This window comes from Vulpes vulpes, chromosome 13 (assembly GCF_048418805.1).
Source record: "Vulpes vulpes isolate BD-2025 chromosome 13, VulVul3, whole genome shotgun sequence".
Classification (NCBI taxonomy): Eukaryota; Metazoa; Chordata; class Mammalia; order Carnivora; family Canidae; genus Vulpes; species Vulpes vulpes.
This window is the reverse complement of record NC_132792.1, coordinates 118,225,720-118,240,241: the sequence shown is the minus strand read 5'-3', so window position 1 is coordinate 118,240,241 and position 14,522 is coordinate 118,225,720. Positions and strand designations below refer to the sequence as shown.

At 37.1% G+C, this 14,522-nt stretch overlaps 1 protein-coding gene across 8 annotated transcripts in view; it reads left to right on the top strand.

Annotated features, from left to right (window-relative positions):
* The window catches only part of ASH1L (ASH1 like histone lysine methyltransferase), a 173,686-nt gene that overhangs the window by 101,355 nt on the left and 57,809 nt on the right, over positions 1-14,522 (top strand). For all 8 annotated transcript variants that reach the window (XM_072733565.1, XM_072733562.1, XM_072733566.1 and 5 more), the window contains one exon: positions 11,911-12,005. In XM_072733565.1, coding sequence (XP_072589666.1) covers positions 11,911-12,005 — 95 coding nt within the window. The remainder of the gene's footprint in view (positions 1-11,910; positions 12,006-14,522) is intronic.

Here is a 14,522-nt window from a genome sequence, read left to right as displayed (position 1 = left end):
GTAGTAACAGACTCTTCTTACCTTTTTTTTCCTAGAAGAAAATAAAAAATCATTTTCTAAAATAATAAATGATACTGTTGTCAACCAGTGTGTCCAGAAGTGACTTTTTTTTTTTTTTAAATAAAAAGCAGGTAAGATTGCATTAACAGAGATGATTAAAGAACTCTCCACATGTGATTTGGCTTCTAATGTGGAGTTAGAGCCATCAGGCCATAACTGTGTATTTGTGGGAATTCTAAATCATGATTTATTAAAGCTTAGTCTTCCACTTGGGAATGGAGATGGGTTAGAGAGTCCACAATCACATTTACATTCTGCTCTCTTTTTTTATGGAAGCCTCAGTCTCTCTCATGTTTATGGCCAGGGAAAAGTTTGTTTGCAGCTGCCATTAATTAGACAGCAGCTGCTGTGTTGCTCTTCCCCGCCCCCTCCACCGCCCCCCCAGTGGTAGTAAAGTGACTTCATTAACAATTGTTATTTCTGCTTTGATTGTTCCTCAATATAGGCCTGATGGATTTAATAGATAAGATTTAATATACATTAATAAATAACAAGATATAAGATGCTTCAAATAATTATATTCTACATAGAATGGGATATTATATAGCCTTAAAAAGGAAGGAAATTTGAAAATCTTCTACAAGGTGTATATATATATGCACAAATCCGTGTGTATTAATTTTTCATTACTGTGTAACAAATTTACCACAATCTTAACAGTTTAAAACATCACCCACTTATTATCTCAAGGATAATTTCCCCAGAATTTCAGGAGTCTGGGCCCTTCAGCTCTGTATCTCACAGGGCTCAAATCAGGGTATCAGCTGGGTCTGTGATCTCATCCGAGGCTCGCCTTTTATTCTAAACTCCTATTCATTTTCTTGTAGTTGCAGAGCTCAGCTCTGGTTTTCTTCTTTAAGGGCAGCAGCAAAGAAAAAGAGAGTCTGCTTCTTCAGGTCTCTGAGCTCAGGGAAAACCTAAACATTTGAGATTCAATTCATATACCATACAGTTAACCCATTAAAAGTATACATTTCAATGACTTTTGATATATTCACAGAGTGTACATTCATCACCACAATCAATTTTAGAACATTTTCATTATCGCAGAAAGAAGCTCCATGTACTTTAGTGATGATCTCCCCTAATTTCCTCATCTACTTTCATCTACTATCTGTCTCTGTAAATGTCTTTTCTGAACATTTTGTATATGGAATCACACAAAATAGGGTCCTTTGTGACTGATTTATTTCACTTAGCATATTGTTTCCAAGATTCATATATGCTGTAACATGTATCATTTCCTTTTTTCTTCTCAAATATCTCCCACTGTTGGATATACCACATACCACATTTCAGTTACCCATTTGCCAGTTGGACACTTGGGTTTTTTGTACTTTTTTGCTGTCATGATTAATGCTTCTATGAACATTTTTATACATCCAAAATATAGTTTTTATAGTTTCATAGTAATTGAATATGTAGACATATTATAGTTTCATAACATTTCAGTTATTCCTAATAGTTCCTCCTATAGATGATGCCCAGAGGCACCTAGGTATATTTTGACATTATTTAGTTTGAGATAAAACGTTAGGGCTGGTAAAGTTTACGTAGTAATCTGAAAATGTAATCTTAACTTTTCACTTTATTTAAAAAGGTGTCCTGCTTCTCGGTGCTTTCAAGTTGTGGGGTAACAGGGTTTTGATTAATAGGAGGGTTAGGGACAGATGACATCACAAAGAAATATGCTTTCACATCCTCCCCTCCGAGTTTCCCATCCTAGGACAAACCCTGCCAAACTGCTGTGCATGAAAGAGCATCACAGGGATTCATTCTCTGTAATTCTCTGTAAGTTTTGTTCAGAAATATTTTACCCCAGGTATGATTTAATATACCTTTTCATAGGTAATAGGATTTTCCATTTTGTTTGTTTTTTTTTTTTTTAAGATTTTATTTGTTTGACGGGGGGGGGGCGGTGCAGAGCATGGGCACACAAGCAGTGGGGAGCAACAGGCAGAGGGAGAAGGGGAAGCTCAGCAGGGAGCCGGACATGAGGCTAGATCCCAGAATGCCAAGATCATGACCTGAGCCAAAGACTGATGCTCAACCAACTAAGCCATCCAGGCACCCCAGGAGTTTCCTTTTAATAGGATTCTGGAAATCTCCCTATTGATAATTATGCTAAAATCATGTAAATTTCTGTTAATCTAAACAAAATTAATTAGATAAATCAGTTATATAAAGTAGTATTCGTTGGTAGAGTGTTGAGAAATGTTAACATTGTCAGCAAGGTTGTTTGTGAAATTAGTATTTTCAAAAGTTTAACTGCATGTAGAGTACAGAGTAGATTGTCTAAGGAGAAAAGGGGTAGAGTCACATGATTCTTAAATTAATTAAGGAAAGTGCATTAAGTTGTGATTATAGAATTAGTCTCAAATCCAACTCCATCACTCACTAACGTACCTATATGAAGTTGGGTGTGTTCTGAACCGAAGTCCTCAGTGTCCTCATCTGAACAGTGGCACTGTTAAAGAGGACCTATTTCATAGACCTGTGGAGGATTAAATGCTTAACATGTAGGAAGTAAGTAAATATTCAATAAATTTTTTAAATGTCTTTCTTGGGACACCTGGGTGGCTCAGCGGTTAAGCATCTGCCTTCACACCCAGGGTGTAATCCTGGAGTCCCAGGAACGAGTCCCGCATCAGGCTCCCTGTATGGAGCCTGCTTCTCTCTCAGCCTGTGTCTCTGCCTCTCTCTCTGTCTCTCATGAGTAAGTAAATAAAAGCTTTAAAAAAAAAAAATGACTTTCTTACTCCATTATCACTAATTGTGACCTCAGATGAAAATAACTCCTTTAAGACTTACTTTATTTATTTGAGAAAGAGCAAGAGCATGAACAGGGAGAGGGGTGGAGGGAGAGGGCAAAGCAGGCTCCCCATTGAGCCAGGAGCCCAACTCGGGATTGCATCCCTGGACCCCAGGATCACAGCCTGAACCACTCAGGTGCCCCTTGTTACACTCCTTAAAGTATTCATTCCTCTTACCCACAACATCTGCTAATTTTCCCCAATTTCTCCATCCTTTCCTCTCAGTGCTTATCCTAGGTGTTTGCTATACATTGTCAAAACTACCTTCCTTAAAGAAAAAAAAAAAACCCTACCTCCTTCTTCCCTTTTACTTGACAAACAACCCCACTCATTCTTTCAAACCTTATTCAAAATCTGAAACATTTTCTCATTAAAGTGTCTTTAATTCTCTGTAGTTGAAATTAATTTTACATTTCGTTTTCTTTTAGTAAAGGTTAGTAATCTGGGCAGTTTGCTTCCATCATACCATAAATTTCTTTAGGCCATGAGTTCACTTCACTTCCTTTGTCTTGTAAATCTTATAGGACCTAGAGTTTTTAAAATATATTTTAAAGAGAAAAAAAGAACCAACTGCCTGAATTCCTAAAATATAATACATATGACCTAAAATCTTAGAAAATTTTAAATTCTACAAGTAGCATCTACCCTCTTACTTGGCAACAAATATGTAAGGAAATTATTTCAGTTTATGCTTTTCCTATTCACCCAAGAAAGATACTCCAAAATATAGTAAATGACAGATTTTGTGTTGAAGGTTTGTAGTGTGTGTGTGTGTAAAAGCACGGTTTCTGTGATCAACTATTATTACATTACAATTTGTATGCTCCCTTGACGTTTACACAGAGTTTTTATATACATTGTCATTTAAGTCAGTTATATTTTAGTGCATCTGTCATAATCCTAAACTCTTAAGAGATCATATCTCTTATCACAATAGCCTTTCAAATATGTTCTATTATGTTTTCCACCGGAACAGTGTTTTAATTTAACCCCAATACAGATTTTCTTTACCTTTCATCATGATTTTGGTCCTGTCTTTCCTGTAGCTATTTGGTTTTAAAGAAATTTATACTTATTTAAACACTAAATCCTATTATCAGAGTGAATTAGATTATCTTAACAAAAATCTTTTAATATACTCCCTACATGATTTATTTATTCTCTATTTTTATGCATAGTCTATGATAACTTAAGAAAATGATCACCAGGATTTTATAGAAACACATATAACTTTCACCCAGATTTATCCAGTTTTGATATTCTGCCACTTCTTTCTCTATTCCCTTCCCTACCTCGCCTGTCCTCACCTCTCCTCTCTTAGCCTCTCACTCTCACACGCACACACACACACACACACACACACACACTTTTTTCCTCAGTTATTTGATGATAAGAAGTTAAGACATTCTGACACATTACTCATAAATATTTCAGCATGTATTTCCTAAGATCAAGGGACATTTTCTTATATAAACAGGATAAAATATTAAATTCAGGATCTTTAACATCACTACAATACTATTACCTAACATACAGTTCATAATCAGCTTTCACTTGTTGCGTCAGTAATGTCCTTTATGACAGCTTTTTTAATAGATTCAGGATGCAGTATATGATCGTATGTCACATCTTGTTGACGTTTATTCCCCTATAATTTGAACAGTGCTTCAGTCTCTCTTTGACTTTCATCATATTGACATTTTTTAAAAGTACAGAAGAGTTGTTTCCAAATAAAAGATCATTAAATATGAGTTTTTCTGATGTTTCTTCATAAATAGATTAAGTGTGCATCTTTGGCAGGAGCACCACAGAAGTGTGATGTTTTCTTCTCAGTGAATCAGGAAGCATAGGGTATCCCTGTGCCATTGGTGATAATTCACTTGGATCAGTCCCTATGCCATCCAGCAGGTTATTTCATTGTAAAGTTGGAGTTTTCCTATATAACTAATATTTGCAGAGATGCTTTAAAATTATGTTAATATCCTGTTCCTTATTAGACTTTCACCTAGTAGTTTTAGCATCTGTATCTAATTCCTAAATTTGGGATCCCTGGGTGGCGCAGCGGTTTGGCGCCTGCCTTTGGCCCAGGGCGCGATCCTGGAGACCCGGGATCAAGTCCCACATCGGGCTCCCGGTGCATGGAGCCTGCTTCTCCCTCTGCCTGTGTCTCTGCCTCTCTCTCTCTCTCTGTGACTATCATACATTAATTAATTAATTAATTCCTAAATTTTATGTTCTTTTTATAGTTTGAGATATAATTGACATATAAAGTATTGGTTTCAGGTGTATAACATAATGGTCCAATTTATGTATGTACTGTGAAATGATCACCACAATTAGTTAACATCCATCACCACACATACGTACAATTTTATTTCTTGTGATAAGAACTTTTAAGATCCACCACTCTCTTCACAAACTTTTTTTTTCTCTTCATAAACTTTAAACTATGCAGTACAGTATTATTAACTATGGCCTCCACGCTGTGCATCACATCCCCAGGAATTCCTTTTCTCATAACTGAAAGTTTATTTACACCACTTCTACACATCTTCACCCATCCTGCAACTCTACCTCTGGCAGCTACTAGTCTGTTCTTTGTATCTAGGAGTTTGAGTTTCTGTTGTTCTTGAAGATTCCACATATATATTAGATCATATGGCATTTGTCCTTCTCTGATTGATTTCACTTAGCATAATGCTTCAAGGTCCATCTGTATTGTCACAAATGACAGGACATCCTTGTTTGTTTGTTTATTTATTTTTATTTGATAGAGAATACAGGGGAGGGACAAGGGAGAGAGTCTCTTTTTAAGATTTATTTATTTGAAAAAAAAAAAAAAAGATTTGAGAAGGTAGAGGGAAGAGGGGCAGAGGGAGAGAGAGTTTTAGTCAGACTTCACACTGAGCAGCATGGTGTCTGATGCGGGGCTCAATCCCACAACCCTGAGATCAGGACCTGAGCCGAAACCAAGAGTCGGTCACTCAACCGACTATGCCACTCAGGCACCCTAGGACATACTCCTTTTTATAACTAAATAGTATTCTTGTATGTATATACATACATACATTTTCTTTATCCTTTATCTGTCAGTAGACACGCTGTTTCCATGTTTTGGCTGCTGTAAATAATGCTGCTGCATTGAACAAGAGTGCGAATGTCTTTCCCTATTTGTGTTTCCATTTTTTCTTTCTCTTTCTTTCTTTCCTTCTTCCTTCCTTCCTTCCTTGCTTTTTTCTTTCTTTCTTCATTCATTCATTCATTCATTCATGAAAGACGGAGAGAGAGGCAAAGACAGGCAGAGGGATAAGCAGGCTCGTGGGACTGGATCCCAGAACGCCAGGGTCATGACCTGAGCCAGACAGACGATCAACAGCTGAGCCACCCAGGTGTCCCTCTTTGTCATAAATTAATTGACCATTTTGTTTGGGTTTATTTCTGGGCTCTCCCTCCTATTCGTAAGTGTGTGTGTTATTATGCCAGCACCATATTGTTTTGATTACTGTGGCTTTGTAGTATAGCTTGAAATCAGGAAGTGTTCCTCCAGCTTTTTTGTTTTTTCTCGATTGCTTTGGTCTTTTATAATTCCACACAAATTTGGGTTTGTTTGTTCTATTTCTGTGAAAATGCCATTGGAATTTTGCTAGGCATTGCATTGAATCTGTAGAATGCGTTGGCTGATATGGACATTTAATTAATTCTTCAGGTGCATGAGCATAGAATATCATTCCCTTTGTGTCATCCTCAGTTTTCTTTCACCAGTGTCTCACAGTTTTCAGAGTGTAGGTCTGATTTCTACTTAAGTACCATTGTGGTTGGAAATATGCTGGATATTATTTCAGTCTTCTTAATAGATTTGTTTTATGACCTAACATTTGATCTGTTTTGGAGGATGTTCATGTGTGCTTGAGAAGAATATGTATTCTGTTGCTTTTGGATGAATTGTTTGGAATATGTCTGTTAAATCCACCTAAGTTATCTAACTAGAGGCCTATCCCTTGAGGCCACAGCTGTGAAGATAAGCTGATAGGCCTGTTTCATGGAGTGCCTGGGCATTTCTGCCTGTGAGCTGCTAGATGGGAGGGCAGGTAGCTGGCTAAAAACTGTTTCTGTGTTTGTTACAGTCCCTTCACAGACTGGTAAGTGTAAGTGTTTGCTCGAGTTCTGTGAACCACTCTTGCAAATTAATCAGACCCAAGGAAGGAGGTCATGGGAACCCCTGGTTTGTGGCCTAATTGGTCAGAAGTTGTCAGTAACATAGGGACATAGTGTTATTGTGATCCGCATCTGAAGTGGAAGTGGGGGCAGTCTGGTGGGGCTGAGCCCTTAACGTGTGGGACCTGATGCTGTCTCCAGGTCGGTGGTGTCAGAATTAAGTTTTAAGACACCAAGCTGGTATCACAGAGAATTGGCTGATGTGGAATAAAATCCCACACATTTGGTGACCAGAAGTGTCATAAATACAGTATTATGAGTAAAAATAAAGGAGACACACAGGAAAGAAACTCACAATAAAGAAAAACTGAGTTGTTTATTTTTCTTTTTTTGTTTCATTTTTTGTTTATTTGGTGTCTTGTTTTGTTGTCTGCACAGGAAGGAAAAAACTGGGTTTATTGGAACATAAAATGCACCTTATATATATGCACATAATACTCTGAATAATTTTCTAAGTAGGCCAATTATTAAGTTTTTCTGTAGGCTTATAACCTATATTAACATTTATAGGATATTTTTTCTAAACCTAAGACATTTGGAACAGTATACCAGTTAGAGTGTTTCCTTCCAATTTGTACAAGTATAGCCTATTAACTTGAGGGTTATAGAAAGAAAAGGTCTTTATTAGACATTCATTAAAGATACAATATTTATTACATTTAAATCAATTTGTTAAAAATAATAAAATAAATAAATAAATTTGTTCATCCCTGGTGATTAATTCTTATTTTGCCGATCTTAAGTTAAGCAGTCCATTTTCATAAATTGATTTGTTTCTCAGATAAAAATGCCCTGGAAGCTCTTATTCTGTTCCTTTTTACAGTCTTAGCAGGTGGTCCGTTTGAGGTGATGCCTCTAGCTAATATTGGGGAATCTGCAGCCATAATTCTGTTCCCAGTTGTATTACTAGTCAGAAATTACTGATGCAGCCCTTTACTGAAACCTTTTTGATGTCTCAGTTTTGCTTGTAGCTGAGGCTTTTGGCCAATCGTGTGGAAAAATCAGTACACATTTAGATGGTAAGAGTGGTGACTTTGGTTAACCTCTTAAATTACGAGTAATCTCATAATTAATGGAAGTGGAGTCCTTAGTATAGTCAGCCAAACAGATTTGATCAGAAGTTATTCAGAGATTGAAAACATATCACAGACAATTCTCTAGACTTTTCCAGTATATTCAGTAAAACCTATGCCATGATCGTCACCAAATGACAGGGATCCCCAAATCTAGAAGGAAAAGAAAGAAAAAATCTTTCTTGATAAAATGATAAGGTTTTGACAGTTATTTCAGTCCCTTATAGGAACATTAATATGCTTTTCTCCAAACTTAAAAATTCCTAATAGATAAAACATAATTCACATTAATAAACTATGACTTATCTTTAGTTAACCTAAGGAACTTGAACTTTTTGATTTTCAGGTTCTCTTCATGTTATTTGTTTGCCAAACAGGACAGATTTTAGAATACTGATACATTCGTTGAAATCTGGATTCTGCCAGAAATCCCCTTATATACTCTCTCTCACAAGGTGCTAGAGTAAGCCCTTGGTATGACTCAGCAGCTGTCTGGGAAACTTGAAAGAAGACATCTTAGTGGTTTAGTTATTTGGGGTTTGGGGCCAAGATTAGAGATGACAAGATTTAAAAATGAGGTAATAAATGCCTGAAGTCAAGACATGGTTATAGACAACATTTAAGATAAACATAGTAGCCTTTAATACTCATTATTAGGAATGCTTGCTTTTTCTCTTTTTTCTTAAATATTTGTATACTTTTTCTCCCATTTGATGGATTTGTCTGTTTGAATTTGATATCTCTGCATTGCATTCAAATGATAAATTATTAAAACTAATAAACTACCAAAGAGAGAGAAAACTGGGCACAAATACTAAATGGGTTGCATTTATAAATAGAACATTATGAAAGGGAAATTACTTTCTTTTGATAAGAAAGGCAAAAGGGTTTTTGCATTTACACACATATACATAGAAATAGTCATCTCGTTTTGCAGCTTCAGCCATAGGCCAAAAGTAAACACCTATCACAGAAACTTATTGTTTAGCTTACTATATGTTGAAGCAGTTATGTATCTGAAATGGCTATTTTCATTCTGACAGATTTTCTCCTGAGTGATTTGAACTATTAGTGTCACACACACAATGAATACCATGGAAAATGTCTAGGAGTGTTCAGAATCTCCAAGACAAACTGACAAAGAGAGCCAGATTCTCTCTCAGTTGACCACTCTGCGCAGCTCACATGGAATAGAATATTGGAAAATGCATGAGAGAGAGAGAGTCCCATGCTGTTATCACCAACAAGGAAATCAGTGGTCATACCTAAAATTAGACCCCAAATCAGACTTGGCCAAGAGCTAGGAAACTGATTCCTCATATGATTGTAATCTCCATAGAGATGCCACAGATTCTGGACATCAGCATTGCAGAATCAGGGATGAAGTTGTTTTTGTTGGAGAATTGGTCAGTAATTGGTTTTGGGTGCAATCATGGGGGCTTATATTTCATTTGGTAGATTGAAGAGTACAACTGTACAGGTTACCCTGGATTTTTTTTGTAGTTTGGTATGTTTGCTCTCTTCAGGATGCCCAGTATTGCCCTCCCTGACTGCTGTTTGTTACCTGCTTAATAGTCCTTGGAGAAGCAGGGGGAAATGTTGGGTTTGCTTCAATTCCTTTTGTCACTAAATAGAAACTTTTATGTTCTTCAATTTGCTTGTGTAAGTCTTAAATCTAATAAACTATAGACCGAATTTTCTCTCATACAGAGTGCTTGGTTCTAGACACAGTTGTCTTCTTACCCTATTTGACTTTGATTCATGATGAAGAAATGTAATTTTTAGTTGGATTAAAAATTTCGTATCTCTGTTCCCAGTTATTTTGAGTTTTTTAAAATGAGAAAAGTGGTTTTTAGGTACAAATAGAATAGCCTCGGATCTTAATCTTTGACACTGTTACCCAACTCCTTACCAATGCTTTAAACACTTGGCATGACTTCATTCACAATCTCTGACCTCATCTGGACTCCTTCAGCCTTCTTTTATCAGTGCTCTCATTCTCTGGTCCCGTTCCAGTTTGCTCTTCTACCAGGCATTTGTTTCCTCTGTTTCCCAAATCCTCTCATTGCCGAGACCCAGTAATAAAACAGAGCTGAAAGTCACTCCCTTAGAAAAGCCTTTCATTTTAATTATTGGCCTAGCATTTATTATTTTCTGATTTGTTCTCCTCTTCTTTCTTAGTTTTTCTTACGTCTTCGTTTGTCTACCTAAGAACAGTGTAAACTGTCATATTCACCAATGCCTCTTAGCACTTAGGACAGGACCTAGTAGGCTTAATGAGTGCTCATTGAACAAATAAATGAATGATCCTGTAGAAGGAACCAGTGTTCAAATTTAACTTCAGGTTCTACGAATAACTTATTTTGGGGGCCTCAATTTTCTCATCTGCAAAAATGTGTATTAGTATACCTGTTTTTTGCAAAATAGAATACACTTGTATTTTAAAAAGCAGTGTGGGTGGCTCAGCGGTTTGACCCAGGGCGCGATCCTGGAGTCCCGGGATCGAGTCCCGCATCAGGCTCCTGGCATGGAGACTGCTTCTCCCTCTGCCTGTGTCTCTGCCTCTCTCTCTCTCTCTCTCTCTGTCTATCATGAATAAATAAATAAAATCTTTTAAAAAATAAAATGAAAAGCAGTGTGTTGTGATTCATAGAGAAAAGAAATATATCAACCCTGCCTTATTTACTGGAACTTAAAGGGAAAATAAAATCAGAGTAGACTAAGTGAGACCCCCTGAAATCCTTTCTTTTCACTTTTTCCTCGTTTCCTTTTTATTTTCCCTTTTTCCCCCTTTTATGTATTTGTGGAATGTCTTTAAGACTGATCTCATACCAAACATTAGAAACACAGACCACTAGACAAGTGGAAGAGTTAAGTCTATGGAGACATTGTAGAATAAGAAGAATAATCAGTGAGTAGGAACTAGTCAAGAAACGGAGGTTTTTATCTTAAATCTGCTTAGTAGCTACTAAAATTAAGGCAAGTCACTTGACTTCATAGAGCATCTGTTTTCAAATCTGTAGTTTAAAGCTCACATTTTCTTTTTACCCACTTCATAGGATTGATATAAATGATAATATGTGAAAGTACTTTATAACCTATAAATCATCAGGGATACCTGGCGCTCAGTTGAGGGAGCATGCAACCCTTGATCACGGGGTTGTGGATTCAAGCCCCACATTGGGCATACAGCTTTCTTAAAAGAATTTTTTTAAAAATATAGGTGCCTGGGTGGCTCAGTTGGTTAAATGTCCAACTCTTGATTTCAGCTCAGGTCATGATTTCGGGATCATGAGGTCGAGCCCCATGTCAGGCTCTACACTCTGCATGGAGTCTACTTGTCCCTCTCCCTATGCTCCTCCTCCTGTTCACTTGCTTACTCTCTCTAAAATAAATAAACAATATATTTTTTAAAATTTAAAAACTTTTAAATAATAAATATATACTATAAATCATTGGTCAAATATAAGATAATTATTATGATCAGATCTGAAATTTAGGTTCCTTTTACAAAACTGTTGGAAAATGCTAACATGGTTCTTTTTTATGTGTAATTCCTAAAAGACAATTCCAAAAATATAGATTCTAAAAACACATAAATGTACTTAATATCCCTCCCCAAAAAAGTATGCGTTTAAATTTGAGCCCCACTGTTAAAACAAGTACTCTTGACAAAGGATCTGTTTTCTCTATTTGACCACAGGAGATTTCGTACCCTCTGATTATTTTCCATTCTTTTCTGATCACAGCCCAAAGAGCCGATTGATCCAATTAAAGAAAGAAAAGCTGGAATACACTCCAGGAGAGCATGAGTATGGATTATTCCCAGCCCCTATTCATGTTGGTGAGTACTTAGTGTATACAATATATTGCTGTATTTCTTGCATTTGGATGAAATGTCTTCATGTTCTTATTATTTCTGCATCTCCAGTGGGGTTGAGCTCTTTCTTTATCATTTAATTTATACTCACTCTGAAGAATTCCACAAATTCTTTGCTATTTAGGAGTCAAAATGACATGAATCTTTCTTACTCCAGTTTCAATAGAAAACACTGTGTCTGTAGCTTTTGATTCCGAGTATGTCATCTAGGAAAACCCAGCGATTTACCACTTGAGTTTCAAATGTTTTCCCTATTCAGAAAGAGAAGATTTATGGATATGTAGTAATCAAAGAAAGCTTAATACTTTTCCAGATCATTTATCTGCTTGAAAATTGAGCAAGATTTATCTTTCTATTCATTTGGGGGGAAATGTCAAGGTTTTGTTTAGCATTGGGGTAATTTTGCCTTCTAGGATCCTACTGTTGAGCTTACCAGATAAGTAAAAGGTACCTGGAAGTCATCCTGGATTCCTCCCATTCCATCAGTGCCATATCCAGTCCATCCCCCAAGTTCTTTTTTTTTCATCCCCCCAAGTTCTTCTGTTACCCTCCTTGCAGTACATCCCATTCTTCTCCAGATCCCAGTGTCACTCTCAAGTGCGCTCCACATTTAACTTTGGCTCAGGCTCCTGCAGCAGCCTTCTGACACATGTGTCCATTTCCATTCTTGCTCCCCTCCAGCTCACTCTCCACACACTAAAAAAAAAGAATAATTAGATTATACTTAAAAACTTATGGTATCTTACTGTCAGAGTAAACTGTAAGCTCCTTACCATAGCTTTTGACAATGACCTGGTCCCAGGGGCACCTGGAGGCTCAGTCGGTTAAGCAGCCAACTCTTGATTTTAGCTCAGGTCCTAATCTCAGGGTCCTGGGATCGAGCCCCTCAGCAGGCTCCATCCTCAGCGGGGAGTCTGCTTCAGGATTCCCTTTCCTTCTGCCCCTGCCCCCTAGATAAATAGATAAATCTTTTATTTATTTTATTTATTTTTATTTTTTTAGATAAATCTTCTAAAAAAGAGAATGACCTGGTTCCTAACCAACTGCCCACCTCTACCCATCGTCCCTATCTCTCTGTTCCCATCTCTCCCTTATCTACTGTATTATATCTTTCTGGTCTTGTCTCAGATCCTAGAACAGACTAAGGCCTTTCCCACTAGAGTACTACTATGCTTATTATTCCCCCTGCCTAAAAAAGCTGTTCTTACTCTTCCTATGGTTGGTTTCTTATCCTTTAAGGATGAGAAATACCCACTTAAATGTCATTTTTTTTTAGAATTGCTTTCTGATTGTCCCACCAAAGAGGGTCCTTTCCATTACTCCACACCGGAGCACCCTGTTCATTTATTTCTATAATCCATGATTACTCTCTTTACTCATTAATTCTCTGTCTCCCTCATTAGATTATAGGCTCCAGGTGCAGGATCATTTGTCTCTCTTATTTTCCTTTGATTTCCTAGTTCCTGGTACATAACAGAAGTTTAACAAATACATGCTCAAATGACAGTAAAAGAAGAGAAATCAGGATGACCTATTGAATTGGAGGTGACAGGAGCAGTGTACTTATGTACTCCTATAGTAGATGTTGACCCTATGCATTACGGTATTCTCTTTAAACTGTGATTTGCTTGGCCTCATGACTGTGGGACTCTTCTCTGTGTTATGATTGTTGAATCACCTTGGTCTCTCCAGAGGGTCCAGGACCAGCAGCGTACTTAAGGAAGCAAACATAGATGACACATTCTATAATAACAGTTTGCTTTATTCTATACTGGGTGGATAGAGAATGGTTTAACTCCAACATGAAGTTCCAAGGTTTAGTTCTCTTACCTTAATGAAGGTAAGAGTAAGTTTTGCATTCTCCGGGATTACTGCCAAGATTCTTCTGAAAGAGCTTTTTGTTATTACTAGTGATGTCATAGCACTGGAAGTAGTCTCAGCAGATTTAGCTATTTCCTAGAACCTGATAATGATAAGCAGGCTTAGAAAGAAGTAATTTAAAAGACCCACTTAGGGGTGCCCGGGTGGCTCAGTGGTTGAGTGTCTGCCTTCAACGCAGGGCATGACCCTGGGCTCCCAGGATCGAGTCCCACATCGGGCTCCCTGCATGGAGTCTGCTTCTGCTTCTGCCTCTGCCTCTATCTCTGCCTCTCTCTCTCTCTCTCTCTCTCTCATGAATAAATAAATAAAATATTTTAAATAAATAAATAAATAACTGACACATTTAAAGAAAAACAACCATTTTGGTCTTACTGATTTTGTCCTGGATGTGATCTAAGGTGTTGGTTCATTCCATGGAAGATAGGAAGAATAATAAGCCAGTATTTCTCTCGCATCTCTGGCACACATAGTGGTTAGGTCCAGAATAGAAATCTCTTAATTTAAATAAAGATTTTATCTCCACATCCCCATTTTAATGTCCCACTAAGACTAATTTGTACTCAGTGGTCTGCAAAGTGAATAAATAGTGGAAAAACATTT